The sequence below is a fragment of the Ammodytes marinus genome, assembly GCF_949987685.1.
Source record: "Ammodytes marinus genome assembly, chromosome: 14".
NCBI lineage: Eukaryota > Metazoa > Chordata > Actinopteri > Uranoscopiformes > Ammodytidae > Ammodytes > Ammodytes marinus.
In genome coordinates this window covers 16,923,193-16,947,785 of record NC_137218.1, presented here as the reverse complement: position 1 = coordinate 16,947,785, position 24,593 = coordinate 16,923,193, and the positions used below count along the sequence as shown (strand labels likewise).

The 24,593-nt window shown below is 40.8% G+C and overlaps 1 protein-coding gene across 2 annotated transcripts; it reads right to left on the bottom strand.

The window, feature by feature from the left end:
- Nucleotides 1–2,332: 2,332 nt before the first annotated feature.
- phldb2a (pleckstrin homology-like domain, family B, member 2a) lies at nt 2,333–19,366 on the bottom strand. 2 transcript variants are annotated; one of them, XM_080041702.1, is made up of 17 exons: nt 19,209–19,366; nt 17,105–17,230; nt 14,608–15,560; nt 13,663–13,995; nt 9,933–10,067; nt 9,203–9,340; nt 8,446–8,592; nt 8,130–8,240; nt 7,961–8,050; nt 7,673–7,813; nt 7,099–7,198; nt 6,229–6,427; nt 5,590–5,680; nt 5,345–5,491; nt 4,655–4,874; nt 4,388–4,473; nt 2,333–4,176 (listed from the first exon to the last, which is right to left on the bottom strand). In XM_080041702.1, exons 2-17 carry the CDS (start codon nt 17,157–17,159, stop codon nt 4,036–4,038), a joined length of 3,087 nt encoding a protein of 1,028 aa, XP_079897828.1. In that variant the 5' UTR covers nt 17,160–17,230; nt 19,209–19,366; the 3' UTR covers nt 2,333–4,035. The 2 variants fall into 2 exon arrangements, with proteins under 2 accessions (XP_079897828.1, XP_079897829.1); XM_080041703.1 differs by having other exon boundaries at nt 6,229–6,424.
- Nucleotides 19,367–24,593: the final 5,227 nt, after the last annotated feature.

Below are 24,593 nucleotides of genomic sequence, written 5' to 3'. Positions count from 1 at the left end.
AAGTCTCATCTATGCTGTTCTGTTTCCTATTTAATCAATAAACAATATGAATACTTAGCAAGATAAGATCTGTTTAAGTTGTGAATTATATCCATTTTTCTTTATTGTTGCAGTTTGCAGACGGAAAATAATTGTGGGCGCATATAAAAGACTTACTGGCTCTGTTTTAAGTAGGAAAACATACTCTTTGGAGTAAATCTTAAATGGAATGATATCACATTACTGTTAAATAAGCAAAAGACAGAGTAAAGAGAAATTACAAACATTTTATATTTTCAGTGATAAATCCCCAGAGGCACACCATCTGACTACAGCCTGGGCTCAGAGTGTCCTCAGGAACATGAATCCAACATCATCCACACTCCAAGCTCAGTGACCTGAATAGTGAGCACATGAATGTCAGCAAAGGCCGGCCAATCAGCTGCAAGGGAAAACACTTAACATGCATGCCTTATTATCAGGAAAAGGGTTTGAGAATGTGTGCCATTGCTATTCTTAGCATGAAATGCACCGTGCTGAATATTGCCCCTGAAAGTGAGTGGATCCTTTCATTTTGACATTTAGTATTTGTTTGACATCATTGCAGTTAGTTAGTTGGTTAGTTCATACTTATTTGCTATCAGAATAACTGATGTAAATTACAGTAATAAAACAATCTACAGTAAATGTTAAAGAAGAAAAGCCCAAAATGTAGGAAATAAAACTAAAAAGCTAATCTAAAACCTTACAGCAGTGAGGGTAAACTGCAGGTTAAGGATGGAAGGCTGATCTGAGTCAGGAGGTTATGTTAAGAGGAGCCTGGAGTTAGGAATAAGGAGGGTTTTTTTTTTTTTTAACAAAAAAGGCATTGCGGAGGTGACACAAAAAGATCTCTGTTTACTCTAGGAAGCCATAGGCTACAAGCTGAGAAGAGAGACTCATAATTTTCACATCAGGTGTTGATACGGCTATAAAAAAACTATCTCGCTGAGAAGAGAGCAATTGCCCCCTGGGGCTCGGACACAACACAGGTTTTCTTCCTTAGCGATTCCTGTGATATTGGATTAAAACATTAAACCTTTTTCTTTATCAGCGTGTAGATTTATAATCACACCTGTTAGAGCAGATTGGCTTTTTTGTGAGGGCTTACAATGGGCCGCAGCGTGATCAATAACATTATGCTCTCCATTACAAGAAACTGCTGGTATGAATATGACTTCTGCAGCTTTGAAGAGGAAACAGGCACATTCAGTGAATGCTGCCTTTTGTCAACATCCATTCACATGATTTCCCAGAGATGTGGCTTTCATGCTTATAAATAAAAGTGACAACAGCCATGAGCAAAGTACAACCAGAAAAGATGTTGGAATAAACGTCTGAGCAATATTGCTAAAGAGAACTTCTGTTTATAGGTTGTTTGTTTGTCTTTAAGGCCAGCCCCTTGCCCAAAATATGTTATTCAAATGACAGCACCCATAATGCACTGAGGCCACCCTGCCTTTTTATGCTCTGTATGTGTTTGTGTCTGCTTCTGCCTCTGGAGAGATGTTGTGCCTCTTTAGAACCTAATTTAGCATGCTTCATTCTGTGTTTCCATGCCAACCCCACTAGGTCAACCAATGAAAGGCTGCGATTTTCAGGAGGAGGAGTTTTAAACATGAGTGCCTTAATTTGCTCACTCATGTTAATAAGACCATGCAGTGATAACGTCATACAACTATACCATAATGATGCTTCGCTGTAATGTTAGAAAATATTTTACACACATTATCAATTTTCTTCTAGCATAGTTTTTGCATTGACCTGTGAAACTGTTTATCAAAGCAAAAGACATTCATCCAACACATCTACAAAAATGATAGCTACAGAGTTGTATTTATTGAATATGCAGTCAAAATGTGGTTTTACCAGTCTTGCCTGTTTTAAAAAGGCAGCACCAAACTGCGCTGTAGATATTATTACATTGTTTTGGTAGTTTCTAAGACATTTCAGATGTACTGGGAGCTGACAACTTAGTAAAAAAAACGCAAGAGTACTGATGGAATTGACTCATAGGAAAGCCACTGTAAGATAAATAAAGGGCAGCTTTTGTAAGAGTGTTGATGGAAATATCTAGATGTACTTATTCAAGGGTTTTTGCAGCCCTATATAATAAGGCTATTGATAACCATGGTGATCCATTACTTAACTATAAAACTAATGCTACAGTACTCATTACACATCCTCTTGCCACAGTCTTCATAATGCTTCTTTTCAGAGCTACAACATACAAAGCAAAACTTCAGCAAAGCCCATATTTACCATACAAAAACATAATGTTCAACAAAGTAACCATAACATCTCACGAATAGGATTCATAATCAAAATGATTTATTCATAATCATATAGAAACATGAAATTGGTCATTACAAATTATTGTAGCATAAAAAACCCACTGCTCATTCACAAAATATAAAATGTGTTACAAATGTATATAATTGTGTCAATTTCTTTGGTTTCAAGGCTTTTGTCTTCTACTGTGGACCTCTGTTCATAAGAAGCATCCATCAAAGGCAACAACTCATCTGCACCAATCTCAGATCTGCAGCCTGATCTGCACTCTGCCGTCTGTAAACCAACAGCTATACTGTTAAAGAGATCTTCTAAGATCTCTAATTAAAGCTATTTGTGTTCATGATCATAAACAGGATGATTTCTGATTTGCTTAAAAAGACCCAATCTTTAGCTTGATATAAATGTGTTAACATGCACAAATGCTCATATTTGATGTACAAGCATCAGAAGATATTTATCATTGGCGCTCCATATTTTCAGTAAATGCTCATTTGTTGAAGTGAGTATGGACCAGCCAGACCATTACGTCATTTTTAGTGCAATGACTCTGCACTGAGGACCTCTGCTGGTGAAATAATGAAATTAAATGCTGTGATGCAGTACATTCAGCATCACTGCTGCACAACATGGCCTCATCATAACAGGCCTGCAGCCTTTAGTACAGACAGACGGAGCTAGCCGCACAGTGGTAGGCCTCAGACAGTACCATTTTGGTTTGGGCAAATTTTCACTATAATGAGTAGTATATTTGCCATCAATTACAAGTAAATCAAAAACAATTAACTGTAAATAGTGCCTATAAACATCTCTCCTTCTTTAATGAAGAATGCATATTTGTAAAACGAAAAAAAATCTAAATTAAGACAATGCAATTAATGTTATGCAAAGAGAGATGTATACGCTTTGAAGGAATACTGATGGTAGACATTCAGGTCTGCTTTAAATAAACAGACAAGACCAGCTTATGCTGGTAGTTTGGCAGCAGCAATCAACATGCTTGAGTTAAGAATGTAAAATAATACTCAGTTACATTTGAATATTACTGAAAATATAGACATATTAAGGATTAATGTGCACTCTTGAAATTACAAATACAGAGGGAATGGTCATTCCAGGGAAAAGAGCATCAAGATTGTGTGACCCATTGATACACAGGAATTGCATTTCAGCCTGACGATAAGAAAACAAGTCCAACCAGAAGTAGAGAGGCCGGAAGAAGAAGGCAAAGAAACAGAGGTGGATCTATAACTAACAGTCGGATACAAAGGACTACAGTTTGTGAAAGCTGTTAGAGGATCAGCATCACAGTGTACCGCAGTTTAGAAGTGTAGCAGATGTTGCCAAACAGAACAGAGAGGGTTCTATCTTAGACAAGCAGAGATTTTGTATGAAGAAGGGGACAGTTTGAATTGAAAGATTGAAAATATTGCAATATTTTGTGATCCTTCGGCCAGTCACGATTCATAAACAAAATAAAAATAGCTTAATTATGAGACTTGCATATAAATTCTTTGGATCTGTTACACAGGATTACATCATAAAGTGAGCTTTTGAGAATGTGTTGTCCTCTAAGGCTATATAGTGTAAACAGAGGTACATTTTTAGTTGACCTGATGAATGTCCATCTCAGCCCAACACAATGGGCGTTTTGCTGACACATTAATACGACGCACTGTTAACCAAATAAATGTAGTTGTGTGGACCCTGATCAGTTGTGATCAGTTACACCATGAAATGCATGTGTCCTTCAGCACCTGTAACCATAACATCCATCCATATACGCATGGCCTCAGGCGACGGAGCCACCATGTAGTACACCCGATCGTGGGTCTTCACACTGAAGGTCAGCGAGGGGTTGGGGCTCTTGGGTGCAGAGGTGAATGTAATTTTGCAGACAAAATGTGGAATAACAGAGAATGGAAGGGAGAGGGGTGTATGTGAGAGAGGGAGAAAGACAAATAGAGAGAGAAAAGAAAATATATATTAACAATATTCAAAGAAAATGGGGAATGTGTTGACGGTGACACATGCACAAAAAAAAATCACAGACATACACGCACATAACATGACTTACTTTGTGTGCATTCTTCAAATGGTCATAGTACACCTCCTCTATGGCTTGGAAGTAAATGACTCCTTTCATCTTGGTCTCGTGTTTGTCTGCAGCGGTGAATATAAACAGAACGGTTTGGAATGACGACACTGTGATCAAAGCTCCTTCTTGGCCTTTCAAAGTATCCCGGCATAGCTTGAAAGTGACATCACTGTTGCAGTAACTTTGTCTCCCATTTTGAACTGCACATTTTCCAACAGAGAACTGCGAGGCAGAGCTGCTACTCACCTGCATAGTAGGTGAGCGTCCTGCGATTCTGGTCGAAGACAAACCAGCGTTTCTTCCACGTCTTGATCTTGCCACCCATTTTGACCAAGAAGCCTCGACAGGTTTTATCAGTGATGGCCAGATGGAAGCAGGCATCTGGATTGTGTCCGGCTGCCTCGATATGGCCATGAAGATCAAAGTCGTCTTTTCTTACAGGGAGGTAGCGAGTCAACAGCCGGGACTATTGAAACAGCATTGAAATTAAATAACAAATGTAAACATTGTCCAGGAAGGATTTGCATGAAACACACACATCAGATTTCAACCAATTATCGTCAGTTAAAGCTGGAGTCGGCCATTCTGGAGAATGCTTGTTGACAAAATCACTTTTTGTCAAAATCAGTGAATAATCTGCTATCTGTCTGTACTGTGTGTGCGCGCTGAAATTAATCCAGTGTTAATACACAGCCTAGGCTCTGTAAACAGGTATATAAATAAGGAGTATTTAAACAAATGGGGCCACCGTAGCTAGAAAACATGCCCGCTTACAGAGCCTATAGGCTGTGTATTAACACTGGATTCTATTTTCAGCACACACACAGTAAGGACAGGTAACTGATCCAGAGGAGATATTCATTGATTTCGACCAAAACTATTTTTTAACAACAAGCGTTCTCCTGAATCGCTGACTCCACCCTTCAATGTGAATACCTGTGATCGTTGTTTCTCCCTGAGCTTCACTTCTCTCTCTACCAGTCTCTGTCTCCTGCTCGTCTCCTCCTGCAGTCGTTTCTCCAGATCCTCCCTTCTTCTTCGCTCCTCCTCCAGAGCCTGCCTGCGCATCTCCATCTCACGCTCCTGCACATACCAGTGTAGATGGAGTGTAAGTTACATCCATCATGACAACACAAACATACTTATACACAGTATGTTTTAGTTCTTTTTTGGAACATTACCCGATGTTCTAGGAGCCTGTGTTTCTCAGCCTGGGCCTCTCGGAGTAAACGCTCCATCTCCTCGATCTTCACCATATTGGACATACTGGCACTGATGGGGAGATGGGAAACACAAGTTGGTAAATACAAAAAGAGCAATGTTTCACTCATAGGGGATGGAGACACTATTTAACTGAACATAAAATAAATCTAACACATCGTAGTGAACAAATAAATTCCTCGCCATTCAAAACAAAATAAACGTATTTCTACAATTACCTGAAATGAATCTATTGGCATTTAGAATTCAGGTATGTGTTCAAATTTGCATGAAAAGGATTAACCTAATAACAACATGCGATGGGAGCTCCCAGATATGTGAGGCCCCCACAACCCTCCAAACATGACCAAGTGTCAGCTTTGTAGGCCTTACTTTTTGCGCGCAGGCATCTCCTCTTTTTCTTTTTGATCTTAAAAATATTTCTCCCGAAAAATGTCATGGAGCCTTTTTGCTCCAACTCCGTTTCTAAAAATACACCCTGTCTTCTTCTGAAGCACACATATTTGTCTCAGCTTTTCCAAATAGCCTTTCATCTGTACGCCATTGTGACTTCTCTCTCTCTCTCTCTCTCTCTCTCTCTCTCTCTCTCTCTCTCTAACCTGGAGATATTATCTGGAGAGCAGGCAGAGAAGCTGGTCTCCAGGCTGTCAGAGCTGTCCACACTGACGGTATCTGAAGTCTGGCTGTTGTCCGGGTAGGAGAAGGAGTCCAAGAACACGTTGGGCTCAGAGACCATCCTGCTGCAAAAATCACTTCGTCTCTGTCTGTCCTCATTCATGTGCGCGTGGCTGTTGCCTGCTGACAGAGTGGAAACATAATCTAATGTTAAAGAGCCAAATCACAGCAGAAGCGTAGCAATGAATCAACTAGCTGTGCAAATGGGTAGCATCTCGTGATCATAATGTTATGAATCTCTGTTAACTGTATAAAGCTAAGTATTTTATAGAAGTTCTCTTCAGTTAAACTTTTACAGCCACACTCGCAGATCAATCGTCATGAAAACACTTAAACTGTATAACTATTAATATCTTTCCATTTAAAGTGTAGCGTTTAATGTCATGCTTTTCTAAAGTTATTCTGACACGATTCAATCTTGGTTGCTCAAAACTTCACAACACATGTCTAATGAATTGTACATAGTTCACATATCAAAGGATCACCTGAACTGCCATGACCAATGAAGATACTTTGTATGTAACATGTATAGAGAAAGCTGTACAAACAAGCTATTTGCCTAAAAATCACAAACTTCTATCTTGCACAAATTAGAGAACAAACAAACATTGTGTCTTGGATGTCAGATTTGGACTTAATACTGTATGTCTCCCTTTGTGCTGTGCCAAAGATTATTGCATCACTACGTTCACTGCGTTTCTTGTCCTAATACGCATGAAGCCTGAGTTTTAAAGCAGGTCACACAGTATAGATTTGATGCAGACAACATGCGACAGTCTGGTACTGTGACTCACTCTTGGGCAGGCGGCGAGCGTTGAGGTCCCGGGGGGAGAAGCTGAAGGCTTGTGGGATGACACTGCCACAACTGGAGCTTTGGGACAGAGGCATGTGGGCCTGTGGAGGAAACAGCAGTATACACATGCTGTTCAGGACTAGGCTCTACAACCTTCAAACATCTTCAAAACGTTTTCTCCGTCCCAAAGTAAGCTGGATGGGTGTTGCTAAGCTATACTGAAACTGAGAATTCCTGTTCGGGTGGATCATTCTCTCGGGACACAGCGTTCTGGATCCAAATAATGAGGGCACTAAAATCCCCTCTACTGCATTCCAAAAATCAGAATGAGCACCATTATTTTCCTTCTTCGAAACGTTGCCAATTTGGGAATGCTTTATTGAAATAACCCAAGATCCAGCTTTCAAAATCTGGTTGTAATGGCTTTAATGCCTCTAACATGGAATTAAAATATGTTTTACATAAGATACGTTCAAATAGTTCAGTGGGTGTTTTGAGCTTATTAAATACACCTTTTTTCTTTTTTTTCATTTTGTATATAACTACTAAAGTATGCTATATTAAAATGTCTTGACCTTGGGAGAAAGGGTGCGTCCCAGGGATCTTCCGTAAGAAGTGAGGAGCTGCTGGCTCCTCTTATGAGGTAGGCTGTCACTCACAGGTTGGCCAGTGTTTTCTTTGTTGCTCCTCCGTCTTTCTTTCAGAGACTGCAAGTGCTGCAGTGATCACACAAACCACAAAGTGAAAAAAAAGGTTTAAAAATAACAGAACTTCTCACCAGAGACATAGAAACTTTGGTCATGCACTGCGTGACATCCTTTGGAAAATATAAAGTATTATTGTAACTGTAGCTGACAGCCCACCTCCGTGATGGCTCCAGGGTTGTTAGTGAAAGTCTGCCCCTCAGACAACTCTGCATATTTTCCTTCCAAAGAGGCCAGTTTCTCTCTCTCCTGCAGGCATTAGGATGGGATCCTTAGAGTTCATCACATTTTAAATTAAAGAATATCAGCATGCTCAGTATTTTCTTACCTTCTGAAGCATGACGAGCAAATTGTTTTTCTCTCTCTGGAAATTCTCCCTCTCTTGCTGAGCCTGTAAGGTGATCTGTGAGGACTGCTTTTTCAGCGTCATGAGCCTTTCCTGTGATGAAAAAAATTATAATAAAAAATATCACTGCACAAAATCCTGCAACTGAATATAAAGCAACCTAATTTTGTCACATTTACAGATACAGCAGATTTTTGTATATAATGAAGAAGCATTAAGGTCAGAATGAAGAGTGAAAGAATGCACTACATGCTTCACGTTACATGCACACTCACTGAACCACTCTCTCTCTCTGTACCTTGCGTGTGACTAGAAGACGCTGACAGTCGGCGATCTCTCGCAGCACCTCTTGGTTCCGATTCTCTTTTTCCTCATCCTGGTTCATTTCCTTCTCCAGCTTCTGAAACTCCAAATCCTCCAGACTTTTTGTAGGCTCTTCAGCTTCCTGCAAAACAGCACGGACACATATTCATAAAGTTCCAGTTAATATTTACAATAAAGTAATAAGTGTTAAATGTATTGTCCCTCCAAGCAATGTCAGGTTTCAGGTGTTCTAAGTTACCCACCAAATTTGGGTCAGATGTGCTGACATTTGTTTTTGTTACACATTTGGGCCCCCTCCCAAATTAAAGGGGATACCAGGGCCAAAATAGAGGTTGTGAATGTGAGACAGGAAGTGAAGGAAGAGAAACAGGATCACAGAGAACAAGGCCAAGAAGGATTATAAAAGTGATAAAGTGGTCTTTTAAAAGGCATTATAAGCTGTTTTGCAAATCCGATTTGGGGTTAACCCCCTTGGTTTAGTGTGATGTGACATTTCCTCTCAGAAACATAATTTGTTTGTTTGGCTTTAAAGGAAATGTGACAGAACCCGGGATGCTGTGTTTCAACTGAGCTGAACTCTGTGATTTTGCTTGAGGCTGTGGCTTGACTTTAATTAACTCTGTGACAGCATTCCCTTTACTCACCTCTGACCACTGTGTGCTGACATCCTTAAAACTAGTAAAGATGTGAGGTCAAAGAACTTTTTTTCTGAACATTTTGTATATTTTTACCTGTGACTTCTCAGTGTGGCTCCCTTTCTCACTGTGATGAATCTTTTTCTTAAGTTGTTCCAGAAGCTCCTTTTCCCTCTGTAACTGGGCCATCTCTGACTCGTGTTCCCCCTCCAGCAGAGCACACTCTACCTCCATCTGCAGGGAGCAGCAGCACAGAGTTAAACACCCTCTTCACAAATGTCTCCTTTATATGCAACTAGATTAATTAAATACAGTAGATAACCAACCAGACACGATCCTGGTGAACGTTTGTTGTCAAAATAACAAAAAAGTAAATCTGGTGTTTATACACAGCCTAGGCTCTGTGAACTCTCATGTTGCTTGCTACGATTGGCCCCTTTGTTTACATGCCAGTTTACAGAGCCTAAGCTGTGTATTAACACCAGCAATTTTTTCACAGTTTAGGACAGGTAGCGGATCGTGAGGAGATATACACTGATTTTGACAACAACCGCTCTCCAGAATTGCTGAAAGCAAAAAAAAACAAATGAATACCTAACAAGAAGCTGTAGTTTCTTTAAGTTCAGTGCACTGTCAAAAAGCATGAATTCTGATGGCTGTCTCAAATGGCAAAACCCCACAGAGCATGAAGCAGATCATGTCAGTTCACTTCACTGTGATGAGCTTGAGTGGTAAACTGCTGCAAACACTCTTACGTTATGGAGAAGCCATCAATATATCTGACAGGATAGATAGGAACAAAGAATATCAAGCTGCTGAGCTGCACCTCTCTGACAGACTCCTCCATCTGGTTGTCCAGGTCTTTGATCTTCTGCTCCAGCTCCTCTATGTTGTTGAGAACTTGGATCCTCTCTTCCTCTATATGCGTTACTTCCTGTTTCAGCTGCACGCTCTCCAAAGCCTGTAGTGAGTCAGGAATGCATATCAATTCTGGGCTCTAAATAAGACTTTACGCATATTTTGTGAATGCATCACAAACACAACTAAATGCTCATAAAGTATATGTTGAAAGGACAAATATGAAATATGTATCCTGAAATCTCTTTTGTTGATCAGAAGTAATTTTTTTATAGTAGGCTCATAATCAATGTGTTACTGCAACATACGTCTATAAACTTAGATAAACTATGGTTGCTTTTAACCAACCTAAATACATTTGATTAAAGGCAATGTTTGAATTACTTGAGAGTACTACTCATACTGTTCATGCTGCACATCAAAATCTTGATCATGTTTTATTAGAAGTAGCTTCATCATGATGATTGCATATTTACAGTAATGCAAAATCCCAGTTTGTAACATTATATTTTTCTATGCATAAAGTATGTTTTAAACAAATCTGTAAGCCAGTATGATCAGTTTCTGTCTGAATTAGACAACAGCAGCTGCTGTTTTAGCTCCACCAAAGCTGGATCAGTGACAACAGGATTCTTTTTCACTTGGTGTAATGGAAATCTGTATCAGTGCACTCCACGGCTAGGCCTGCCAAAGCACTCCCACATCTTTCACGGTCTACAAACATTCATTCATAATCATACGTGGGTGAGGAGATTCTGTATTATCGGTGACTTCGTCTTTTAGGAGTCAAAAGGATTGTTTTTGTGGTCAGAGCCTCGTGTGGCCCCTCAGCCCCAGGATTTATAGTTTCCCAGGCGGGTTGTTAGCACTCTGTCTCTCTGCACACACCGCTCAGAGGAATGTAGGATATGGCGGAGAGGGTGTGTGGAGTCTGTAAACCTCTGTCACAGTTGACACATTGCAGAAATGATGATCTCAACTTGGAAATCCCATTTGTATAAACTCAAAAAAAATACAACAACACAACATTGGATGATTCCCTACATTTGAATTTTTCGCAAGTTCTTCCATCCATTTAGCCTCAGTATAAAGTTCAAAACATCTGGAGAAACACACAGCCCTGCTTTGCATACACTAGCATTCCTCCAGTTACACACACACACACACACACACACACGCACGCACACACACACACACGCACACACACACACACACACACACACACACACACACACACACACACACACACACACACACACACACACACACACACACACACACACACACACACACACACACACACACACACACACACACACACACACACACACACACACACACACACACACACACACACACACACACACACACACACACACACATGTGCATGCACGAACGCACACGTGTGCACAATAATTCTCCTTGGGATAAAGTCATTTCCTGTTCCCCCCTTCTTTAAAGGGTTTGAATGGCTGAATGCTGAAACAAAACTAGGACTACTTCATTAAAACCAGACACACCACAAAGTTGTTACTGCTCTCGAGTGGAAAAAGGCTGCACTTTTACAGAGACAGTAACTCAGCGGCACCAGGACTGAGACGGCATAGTAGGCGGCCTGATTTGGAGCTAAAATCACAGCATTAGATACATTTGATGTGTTATTTTTACATTTGTAAATTATTCATACTCATTCATTTCTCAGTATCAGGCTGTTTCCCATTTTGACACGTTCTAAAAAGAAAAGACAAGATAGAATCGTAAACATCTCGAAGAGTTCTTCTAGTGAAAATGAGACTTTTATGTGTTGAACAACCCACATAAACAGGAAATGTACAAAGCTCCAACTGCACGCACTTACAGTACTGACCAAAAGCCAAACGATACTGAGGAATCTACAACAACCGAAAGATGTTGGTGTCGAATTATACAGTGGAAGATACACTATAAGCAACAGAGGATGTGCTGTCAGCATATGACTCAGAATCTACACAAGAGCTTCATGCCACACATGTTCACAATTTCCATCTGGACAAATCCAGTTTGAGGCAAATATTTGTTATGTGTATGATAACTATGTTTTGTTCATAGACCCATAACCCTTTCAGCCCTGCTGGTTGTTTCTTAGAGTTAAGAAAAATACATTATTCTATAATTTTATTTTATTTACTCTATATCTCTGGAAACTTTGTAATCAGCACTCGATTTTTAAAACCAAGTTCTGTGGTAATGTGCAAAGGGAAAAGGAAAGCATTTGCCCTGATATTCCATCAGGTAAACAAACAAGCTATCAGCAGTCTGATGAACTACATTCCACAAGAGGGGGAGTGTCCACTACAGCTTGGTCCTGTCTCTGACTTTCAAACTCGTTCTGTCATTGAGAAAGACAAGATGTGAACATACTTGATTTTTCCTTCTACATCAAAAAGATTCAGTTCAGGTGATGCAGCCTCAGAAACTTACATCATAAAACCAGACAGACAGTCTTTTTCACACAAGATATTTTGACTTTTCACAACAGGGTTCCTCATAGATGTTAACTAATAACATTCAAGGTGCTACATGGAACTTTTAAATATTTCTGAAACAGTATTTTTTTCCTCTCATAAATTACATGTAACAGCAAACCAGACCATCAGTGCAAAGAATGCTATTTTCATATAGTTTTTCATAATGCCTTTGTCACACTGAACCAGGAACTAAAGTTGGCATAGTAAAAACACAACCGCTTTTGTCCAAATGGGGTGCAAGAATTAACACAAACTTAAAGTTCCTCAGAGCACCTTTAGCAATGGTTCTTCAAGGTTGCCAGGACAATAGCGTGCACAATAACAAGACCATAAGGATGATGCAACTAAATGCAATTCAAATTAATTGTATTTGTAACACCTGTGCTTTTTCCTCTCAATATGTTTACTGTGAATAAGGATAGCAATATTACATCGCAACAGCATGCTGTTACTGAACTTCAACATACAATCACTCATATTATACCAGTTATGTAAAGCCAGTAGCTTCATCAACGTTTGGGTCACCTTATCCAACTGCAGCTGTTTTTAGCAAATAAACACTACACTGCAAACAGCACCAAAGTTAGCAAAGCAGTGAATATCGCACTTACATTAGCAAATTAGTCGGAGAAAGGACTCCAAGCTAATGTTCCTTCCTATCTGCTGGGTAACTAAACATGTTTGCACTGTGTATTATTTTTTTTGATTATTGTGCTGTCCCAAAAGTCTTCAGAAATAAAATAATGAACGCAGCTCAAACCACAAACGGTTACAAAATGTATCAGCCACTTTACAGTCTAAAGTTTGTATACAACACCAAACATCTTTTACGGGTAAGAATACATCCAAATGTTTTTGGTCACCTGCAGCTGGTTTATAAGCATATTTATTCAGAGTTGAAATATTCATAACCAATTAAATCAGTTTATATATAGCCTATGCATACTGTAAACAACATCATACCCTTCTGTATTGAAGATGTTCCCTGGTCCCATGTTTTTTTCCCCTAGTTTTTTTCTCTTTCTCTGTTGTAAAGCACTTACTTGTGGTAATTGTGATTCATGCATTTTAGCTAAATTACTTTACCTCCAATATTTGAAAGATATTTGATTTGATTCACATTTCGTAGCCCAATATTTGTCAACAACAATCAATTGAACCCTTTCGCAGTGTGAATTTGGGGAAACTTACTTTGGCTCTGTGGTGGGTAGAGGGTGAGGGAGCACTGCTGTTCAGGCTGACAGCAGGCGAGTGGGACCTAGCCTCTCTGTAGCGACCCTGCTGTCGCTGGCTAACCTGCTGCTCCTCGGCCAGTTGATAGTCCCTGGCTTTAGCCCCGAAGCTGCTCTCTGGAGCGGGGCTGCTGGGAGAGTCAGAGAATACTGACTCATCGTCTGACACCTGCAGCTTCTCCAGCTCCTTATTGATCTTCTGCAGGTCGCAGACAGATGAACCCGCTGGCTCTCTCTCCACGTGGCCCAGCCCAGTGCACATGTTTAAGATGGTCTCTAGACGCTGGCACTCCTGTAGACAGGTGATCCATTTTACAATGCTTGAGTTAATGTACTGTTAACGTTCATGTTTTCAAACAGGGTCGAAAAAGGTCTTAAAGGTCACATATTCTGTAAATGTTCATGTTCAAAATTGTAATTTGGGTTTCTACTAGAAACTGTTTTTATGGTCTAGTGTTCAAAATCCCTTAATATTTCTCATAGTGCCATTGCTGAATCTCATCTTTTCCGCCTCTATCTGAAACGCTCAATATTACAGCCTGTCTCTATAAGCCCCACCTTCCAAAAAGCCCAGTCTGCTCTGATTGGCCCTGTATCTAACCACAGTTTAAATCTAACCGGTAGTTGGATTCAGGGGTATCTGGGGTGTTCATATCACAGGTGGAGGTAGTGCTAAATTAGATTGGTAATGGCCCTCATGACACCATAAGGAAAGATAAAACTGACTGTTTTTGAACACAGGTTTTCAGAAAGGTGGAGGTGGTGGAAAAAGAGAGAAGGTTGTTTTTTTCTCAGGCTTTGGGGACACATACAACATATTTATGTTGATAAATGTGCAATTGGCTTAATAGGTGACCTTTAAGAAGTTGTTAAAGTAGTATGAAAGTGGATTAAAAAAACTCACCAATCTCTGCACTTTCTGCTCCCTCAGTCGTTCATCTCTCTGGTGCAGGTGATAGTCTCTCAGCTCCTCTTTGCCATTCAAGGAGCTGATGCTGCCCACCCTCTGTCCTGGACTTAGGCCCCCCTTACCAAAGGACAACCTCCTTTCTCCAAAACTCAGGTCTAATCCTGTCCCGTCCATGTCTAGACCCAGGGAGCTCAAGGAGGCCAGGCTGGCCCTCCTTGGAGTGCTGGGCATGCTGGCTGGTACTGTCACGTCTGGTGGCTGCTCCAGGGAAGACAGACTGCGCCGCTGCCCTGCTGCTCCTCTGTGGGAACCCACTGTGTGGCGTGATGGTAGCGACAGAACAGGGGGGTCTGTGGAGTTGTGAAGCCGTGGCAGAGAGCGGCTGTGCAAGCCCAGGCTGTTGAGGGAGCCGGTGGAGTACTTCCTCTGCCGGGAGTCTCCTCCAGCTTTGCCCTGAGAGTAAGGCCTGCGACCCATGCGAGGGCTGGACGGCACACTGGCCGCTCCGCTTTTGACCCTGGGAGACCGCGGTAGGGGCTGCCCATAGGAGGAGAGCAGAGAGCCTCCGTCTGAGAGGAGCAGACTGTCCTGCGACTGGTGGCGAGACTGGGAGTGTCGGGGCAAGCCGTTGGTGCTCAGCTGGCGTTCTCCTTGTCGAGGTGATGGAGGCACGCTGCTGCTGGTCATGTAGGTGAGGGTCCTGGAGGCAGACGGAGGCCGCTCGGTGTTACTGAGGATGGACAGCGGCCTGGTGGACTGGGATCCAACAGGTGAGGGCACACTGAGGTACTTGCGGTTGCACTCGGCTGCCCTCAAGCTGGCCTCCAGAGCACTCTTCCTGCGCTGCAGCGTCTCCATCAGGTCCTGGAGCTCTGCTTTAGAGCGAGAGCCCCTCAACAACGTCCCACCCACCGAGCCATTGCTGCTGTGCTCAATCTTCACACAGTCTGTAAAAGAAGAGAAAGTCAGCAGAGCGTTACACCTCAAGTCCCTTTTTTGGACTGTGTAACAGAATCAGGTTTTAACTGCTTTAATCAGCACCAGCTCAGCTAATAGAAGTGCTGCTATCACACATGTGCTGAGTAAGGGGGGGGGGGGAGAACCAGGGAGGAATGTAAGCTCATACAGTTCTGAGCCCAATACAAACATTGGCCCAATCAGTGGTTAAGCTTTCTTCTAAAAATGGAAGAATGCTGGTGGACCAAGACAAGCCAGAGTGCATCATAGTCTGGACTGCAAGAAACCCCCTGAGGACACCTTCCACTGCAGACCAAATATCTGAGCAGGCAGAAGGAGTCATGGGTGGCTGGACGCTGAATAAACATATAAAATGTATGTGATGTCAAAGAATGTCCACCTCCTGCACTCCATTATCATAAAACCTCTTTGCAGAATTTAGCTTTATACAGCAAATTCTGGACCTTCAAAATGTCGGATAAAAGTTGAACTTAGATCTAGACTGTCATTTTTATTTGGGACAATGCTTTAAACATCTTGTCAGAGATCATGAGGGAATTCATTTGGCATTTTTTCCCTCTCTCTGGTCTAAATATAGCTAGAGCTTCACTTTGCTTCTCAGTCTGAGCTCAAATGTTTAGCATGCCGTGTGTTTTTTCAGCTGATGATTATTGACAATATAGGCCAGATGCCTGTTTTAAGCCATTAAACCTTAGAAGCCCTCGCAGTCATGTACATGGATGGACTGATGCCAGAAAGAAGCCAGTGGTGTGCACATGAGGGGGTGCATGGGGGGCATTTACCCCTGCCCTTTGTTCGACTGCCCTTAATAAAAATCTTTATTCAAACCAGTGTATTTAACCATTTGGCTAATGGGACGTCTAAACTTATACAAGGGGTATTTGAGCAGCATTAAGCATTTTTGTTTTTATTATAGAGAACATGATAAAACTGTTTGATTGACATCAGTGTTGATGGCAACGAGCTACTCTGGACCAGTCATGTTTAGATGATTATGTAGGCATGCAAAGCCAGGAGAGACACTTGTAAAAATACAGTATAATGTTTTTGCAGCTGTTGTTGTTGTGCTTAAAGTTAGTGCTAGTGTTGCTGGGAGAGCTGAGACGTATACAGACATACTGTATATAGTACACTGACCTAAAGAGGTGCCTCTAGCCTGTGGAAAAGCAAACGGGTTCTTAATAGGTTCGCAATTGGAAACAACTGAGAATTGGCACAGGCCCAGGCCTAGAACCTGGTTTGCGGAAAAGGGGTAATGAAAGAGGTGCCCCTTTTTAATTTTTTTCACCCCTGCCCCTTAGTAAAAGTCTGTTCCAGCTGTTCCAAATTGGAGATTTTAGAAAGTTATCCAGATCACTCAAAATGCTTCATGTATCCAGACATTAAGTTAGCCAGCTTAAATGTGTCATTCAGTGCATGACTGTAGATTACTGTGAGATATTGGTGCTAAAGGACCCACTTGAGCCCACAGTGATGAGTGTCAAGGATTTATACCACAGGAAAACCGTCTTACCTGAGCTGTAGCCCAGTGTGGAGACAGCACTCCTTTGTGGAAGCATACTGTTCATCACGCTGACCTCCTTTTCTCTGCTACAGTCTGAGAATGCAGGATCCAGCTGGGCCCTATGTGCTCTGTTCCCTGCAAACGAGAAATCAATATTAAACTCGCAAAAAAATTCCAAAGAATCTTTACAGTAATAGTTTTTATTTTGTTACAAGGAGTTAGACATTGGATAAAGCGGGGTCATCCAACAAGTTATATTGTAATAAGTTACACTTTCGTTCTGAACATCCTGAAGTATTATTCCTGCTATATCATCAATAATTTCAAGAAAATCGCAGGAAGTTGGATGCCTTGTGGTCCCTCGACCTCTACAACAATACCTCGATTCAAGCAGATATTTCAGATGTGCATATTTAAATGGAAAGAAAGTTTTTTTTTCCTAAGTAGGAAAACAGATCCGGGAGAGTTTTTTATGCCTGGCTCAGTGTAAGCCAATAAAACCCAAGTCTTTAAAGCAGCACTCTGCACAGTAATTGATCTTTTAGGTTCAAACCAAACCAGTTTTTCTTATTTACTGTATATAGAGTAGTATTCAATATTTGCCAGTTATAGCTTAACATATATAAGCTTATTTTTACAGTTTCATATTATTATAAATGAAATACTCTTGTAATATCTGAGATTTGGTGACTTTAGATTGACATGATAATCATGGATGTTTTATTGAGTAAATAATTATGATCAGGTCCTGATCAGGTAAATTATCAAGTCATCATAAAAGATTAGCAATAGACTGGATGACTAAAACCGCACATCCAACCCCACAGCACAAAAATAATGTATTTCTTTGTATTCTAAGAAGAAATTAAAGCAAATAAATCCTCAGGTCCCCACACTCCCTGTCAAAATTCAGGAAGATTTGAGGGCTTTGAAGGTTCAGACTTTGCGGTTTCATGAATCCACAGACAGCAAGCGCGCGCGCGCACACACACAAGAGACAGAGATGGCCGATCCAAGATTTTCTGCTCCTGCTGTCTGGAGAGAGGGCCTACAGGAAGTAGGGTATCCTTTTACACAGTCACACAATCAATCAGCATGAGTTCATTCTCCAGGCCTCTTTCAAAAAGGAGGGGAAAAAAACCCCAGCCTCAGGTCAGGAGCCTCAATAGTTTTTACTGCATGAGCCAGACTACAGACCAGCCGGGCAGTGCAGATCATAAACACAGATAGATGTAAACAGTTGAAGGAGAGGCCACTGATAAAATGTTGCACGCTAACACTGTGGAGATAAACTACTTTCACATTGCATAAGGCTCAAACTGTTGTTGCCTTACAGGTCTCTCTCATTGACCAGGTAAACTTCAATCAGAACAGCAACCTATTATTATTTTCCTGTTACGATTAATCTTCAGATTCTTTTCTTGATTAATCATTAGGTGTCCGAAAATAGTGGAAAACTACCTGCTCCAATTATACAGATGTACAACCAAAGTGCTAAAGAGTCTTGCTTTCGTCTGACCAGAAACCTAATATTCAGTTTACAATAATATCCCCAAAAAATATACTCACATATGAAATGTTTTTTGCTGGATAAATGACTTCAACAATTAATCGTCTCGTTTTCTTTCCATCAACTTATTGATTCATATACTGATAATTTCAGCTCTCAAATCAATGCCCTGCGTCTGAAGTGTTAACATTCACACATACTCTCCATACTCCCACACATGTGCACATGTGGTGAACTTATTTACTAACTCTTGGCTTTCTGCTCTTTTTTAAAAATGGTTGAGTACTTTTTCAGCAAAATAGCATATTGGAGATATACATTTGCCAGAGTTGAAAGAAAATCATAAGATTTTAGTCATTTTTTTTGGAAGTTTTGTAACTTGATGGATAATTAAACAGCTCTTATCGCATCAACTGTACATGCAGTAGTTGGTGACAAGCAATGTGCTCACTTAAACTGAACTTTGGAGTGACGTTTGAGATAGCGGAGTAGAAATTCACAAAATGTAGCTGGGTGGTTTTCCCCTGAGCATCACCGCTTGCACTGAACAGAACGTTTAGGAGTTGACTCAATCAACTTCTGAGTATGAAAAAAATGACTTACCTTTCGTTTTCTGTCCAATTCACATAGTTGTGGCTGAGTCTTTTTTGGCTTTGCCTGTTGTTATAATGGACTAAAGTTCCCTCTATCCTTCTCTCTCTGTATGAAACAGGAGAGTAAAGTCTTCCCATGACAAAGGATCAGACAGGAGACCCTCTCCCCTCCCCATCCCTCCTCTCCAACCTCAACTCTCTGCCCAGACTCTCCTCCCCACGAGAGAGAGTGAGGGAGGGGTGTGTGTGTGTGGGGGTGTGTGTTTACTTTATAGGCAGCTGCCCCTCTCCGGTTAGATAGTGAATTGCTCTCATGTCGAGAAGCAAATGAGTAAAAATGAAAGGAATGAAGGAAGCATTATCACCCTACATGATTAGCTTTGATCAAGTGTGTTCAGAGGAATCAGTTGATCCCTTTCAGCTCCAGACATTGTTTTTTTTCTTTTGTGTGGCTGATTCAGACCTCTGAACTCGCAAATGATCAATGGGCTGCAGTATCATGTTATCATTATGTCAATTCCCCAGCCCAGAGACACACACTGGCTGTGAGAGAGCTCCTGCAAAATCTGTACTCGTCATGTGACAGTCTCTATAATCTCCTTCTATGCTGTACTGTCTGCACTTCATATTTCATATGCAATGGTTTGCAACACGTTCCCTGTGGTCTGCACAATGTGTTCACCATATCACTAAAATCATCCCCAGTTTTCACACAGAGGAGTCTTCCCACAATGTGTGTTTTTCTACGGGGAAAGAAGCAATAGTGTTTTAAGAAAATAAAAAAGTTGACTCTTAGATTGTTGTTTCAGCAGAATGTGGAGGCGGGAGGAGGCCCCATAGCTGTGTTTGAAACAGAGCCAACCTCACTCCCCCTCTGAACGCTAAAGAGTAAAAAGAAAACTTACAGTCGGAGACATTGCACATGTTGTATCTTGGTGCATGTCTGATTCTTTGATCCTTCTTTGATCTCATATATATATATATATATATAGATATATATATATATATATATATATATATATATATATATACTATACTAAATAGTACGTGTGGGAGCAAAACAAGTGAATACAATGTGGAGAATAAGTACAGAAAGTAGAATGAATGAAAAGTTACTTTGGAAAAGTCCCCCGAATGCCACTGAAAATCTTGAACCATCACGCGAAAAAATCTCCAATTACATCATAGGGAGGGGGCTATGGAGTGCAGCCTGATTGCTTCCAGACACAGAGCTGGGGTCTTTGTCGTAAAAAAACACACACACACACACACACACACACACACACACACACACACACACACACACACACACACACACACACACACACACAACATAGCGCTCTCTCTCTCTCTCTCTCTCTCTCTCTTTCATTCTTTAAACTTTTAGGAAAAAATGAAATGGCACACATTAAATCTCAGGAGGATCTCATTTGAAACTGTAGGTCACTTAAAATGTATTGCCAACGCAAAACATTTAATCATCACAGAGCACTGGAATGTTTCAACTTTCTGTCCTAAAAAGGTAAAAAAAGAAAAGAAAAAAAGTAGGATTTTAAAGTAACAAACCAACATTTGCTGCAAACTGCTGCATTCTGAGTGATTGCATATTTTTTAGGCCTGAGACTGAAACCATGTGTGGAGCGTTTCTAGTGAGGAGTCCCACTAAAGGCTGTGGAAAAAGTGGGGGAGAGGGAAGAATGATGGAAGAAAAACCAATGTCAGATTGTGGGACTGGGTGTGTGATCAAGTCCAGTAATTGGCGGGAAGTCTGACTCACAACCTGAGAAGGCTTACAGTTAGTGTCTCAGAGGCCAAAGCCATTAGGTCATTTTTGGTTGAAAATGCAGATCAAAGAGGTTGTTGAACAATAGTTTGCTCAGAATACCCATCTAAACCTCACACCTGAACTGCTTCAAATGATATGTATAAACAGTAAAAAGAGCAGTTTCTGTGAACACTAATGACAAACTGAGCCAGTCCCAAGGTCATCCCACAGTTCATCTCCATGAAGAATAACTTCATTAGCAGGATGTTGGCCTTAATTGGAGTATTAGCCACATCACAGCTGTTTTCAGGTTTTATCAAGATTACCTAAATTTCAGTATAATTTGGAAATTGGCTTAAGGTCCACTCAAAAACCGAAATACAAGATGTTTGAGTCTTTGTTGTGCCACTGAGCCTGTAATTATATGGCTGTGGTGTTATGTAGGCGGTTATGCGGACATCTTTGGGCAGACAATAAAATCATGTGCTCTTGTAACTATGTCAAGAAACATGCAAGTTAGAAAAAAAAAAGTAATGCATTATGGCAGCCGCTTTTGTTCTGGTCAATAAACAAATGCAACACCAGGTGCATGCTGGTCTTTTACTTGTCTACCTTTATAAATATCAGTTTTCCACTGGTTTGATCCACTGGCTTATTTAGTCCTCACAAATTGGTGACTTTGAAGGCTGTATATGCAATGGCAAAATAAGATGCAAATGACTTGACTAGTATGCTGCTGCTATTCTGTAAGCTGATTCACAAGGTTAAAACAGCTGGGAGACATATTTACAGTATGGATAAAATGTTATTAACTATAACTTAAATACAGTAAATGAAGATGTCAGATAGCAGAAAGTTGCTTCAAGAACAAAGCCTTCACCAACGAAAAATATTAAAACTAAATCTGGACTTACCTCTCTTAAGTTTGTTTTTATTTTAGCAGGAAAACAAGTAGTACACAGTCAATATTAAGAATAGTTCTTTACAGTAGATAGAGGTATTAGTGCTGCCGATGAAGAATTCTCACTCTAAATCTACTTTACAGAATCCACATCTGTTTGATCTGGATGGATCGTTATTGTTGGCAGTAGTTCATACATCTCTGTGCATTATCTTGCTCAGTGTGTTGCTCATGTATGACCAGAAGTTCACGGCATATGATTCCCAGGCTCAACGTTTCCAAATCCATCCATCTCTAGACTACTGAACTGAAGCCCATCATTTCCTCCTGCAGGAGGTCCTGCTGGTTTTTCTTCTTGGTCTATTTTAGCATCTGGTGTTGAAGCCAAAGAACACTCCTCTGCTGTGTTTGGCATGCTGCCTTCCATTTCACCCTGTCCTTCAAACTGAAGTTGTAGTCCGTTGCATTCAAGCCCATGTCGTTCGATCGAGTATGAAGCTGTGGTGTTTAGACCCTTGTGAAGCCCACTTTCAACACAACCTCCATTGTATCTATGTGACGAAGCTCTGGTCTCCATTGCTGTATCAGTAATAGAAAATCAAAATGAAGTAATACAACAATAGAAAGACACTGATTTATGGTGTAGCACCTGGAAATACCCCTTTTAAAAATGTTTTAGTTTGTTTACACGTAATACATAATTTAATCTGTATTCTGCTTAGTAATGCATTGAGACATATAGTTTTATTATAAGTTATGCATTTCTTCACCTTGCCAGACGGTGGCTACATGAGTGGTGATTTGTTGTTACAAAAAACTGCAAGATACCATAGAATAAGACACATTTCAGGTTGAAGTTGGAGCCATAATATAACATGACGTGTGTGTTCGCGGTGAGGTACTGTTGAACTCGCTGTTTTGTGATAAGTCTTGCTGTGAAGGAATTAAACAGAACTTTTATAAACTACTAGTACCGTCGCTGTATGAATGGTGTTACAATTGCACATGGGCTATATATGCTTTCTTTCTTAAATTTGCCACTACTGAACCTAAGTCGTGCTGCTGAGTTTGTAGCATCATCGCTTCAACCAATTAGGTTGTTTTAGCCCCATTTGTTGGTGAATTCGCTATAAAATAATAAAAACAGTGTCAACATGTGGCCATTTATAAATCACTCAACCTTTTTTTACTCATAACTTCACTGTGGAGCGATAAAGTAAAATTCTTGTTCAGACACTGATCTATCATATTGGCCACACACATGTTCAATTACTTTCTTGCAGTTTTTTGTAACAACAATTTGTAATCGACAGGCTACAGTGCTGTATTGCAAGGAACAGCTCAATGCTTTGGACCATATAATTATGTCTCCCTCTACATTTGATCCTGTACATGCCAGGTGTACTCACATTCGATCACAAAGGCTTGCATACCTTATTGATTGAAAATCTTACATACCTTTTTGCCTTACACATTGAGGGAGCGCTACGATGATGGTGAACAAGACAAAGGCTGCAGAAGCTGCAGTGCTCCACCATGACCTCTGCACTCTCTTCTCATCCACACCTGCACAGCACAAATGCCACATCACGTTTAGTGAATTATCTCCATTGTCTTTCCTGGAGTCATAGAGATAAAAACCTCCCCAGAAATCGGAAAACAATCTGATACTCACTTATTGATGAAACGGTGACGTTAACTTGGGTTTGCACGATGTGTTTGCTCTGCAGGCCTGAGAAGGTGCAAGTATACGTCCCCGAGTGTTCCTCAGTGTCCGGTTTGTGAAGCAGAAGAGATCCATCTCCCAGAAGAAGTAGTTCCTGGTCCATTTCAGCCTGGCCTTCCCACAGGTTAAAGGTGTGTCTGGTTTTTGTGTCATATCTCAAGATGACTGTGGGCTCACTGCACGAGGTGAAGGACCACATGAGGGAGAAATTGTGAAGACTATTCGGGGCGATGCATGGGATGGACAGTGGATGACCCTCTTCCACTGTTATAGCCTCTAAAAGATATTAAATAACACATTTTTATTTGTCAGAAACCACTCTCTTTATGAGAACATTGTTTCATCGTTATGTCACAAAAGCACACCTTGGTTTTTCTGAGAGGCGGTCCACACCTGGGTCTTGTCAGCTGATGTGAAAGAGCAGAAGTAGGTATAGTTGGAGAGATCACCCAGAATCCTCAGCGAGCTCGCCACAGTCAACAGACCCTTGTGATCAGTGGTTTTGAAGGTAGAATTCTCCAGGGCAGAGGGGGGGTCTGTGAACCATGTCACCTGAGGGACGGGGTAGATGTTGTGGGAGGAGCAGGTGACACTCTCATCAGTCATCTCCATGATCACTGACTGGATGAGCGCTGGAAGAAGAGCAGAAGAGAAAACAGTGGGAGCATTTAATGGGGATGTGATTAAATGTGTGGCACTGGCAACCAATAATAATCAATTTGCTGGTCTGACAATCATATTCTCATGTGTTTTGAAGTGAAAAGGCAGGCAAAAATCTCCTGTAGACGATGCTTTTCTGCTGCACGTCAATGCCAATGTCCACCGGTTATAACGTTACTGCCCTATAAAAGCAAAACACAGTAACATCTTTGGTTATAACTTGAATCTGACTTTATTAAAAACATTTTTTGGAGTAGTGTCCATGAACACTGCTTTTTTAGAGACCCAAAATTAAAAACATAGTTACACTAATGCTGAGCTGAGTGTGCGGTATAACTTTTCA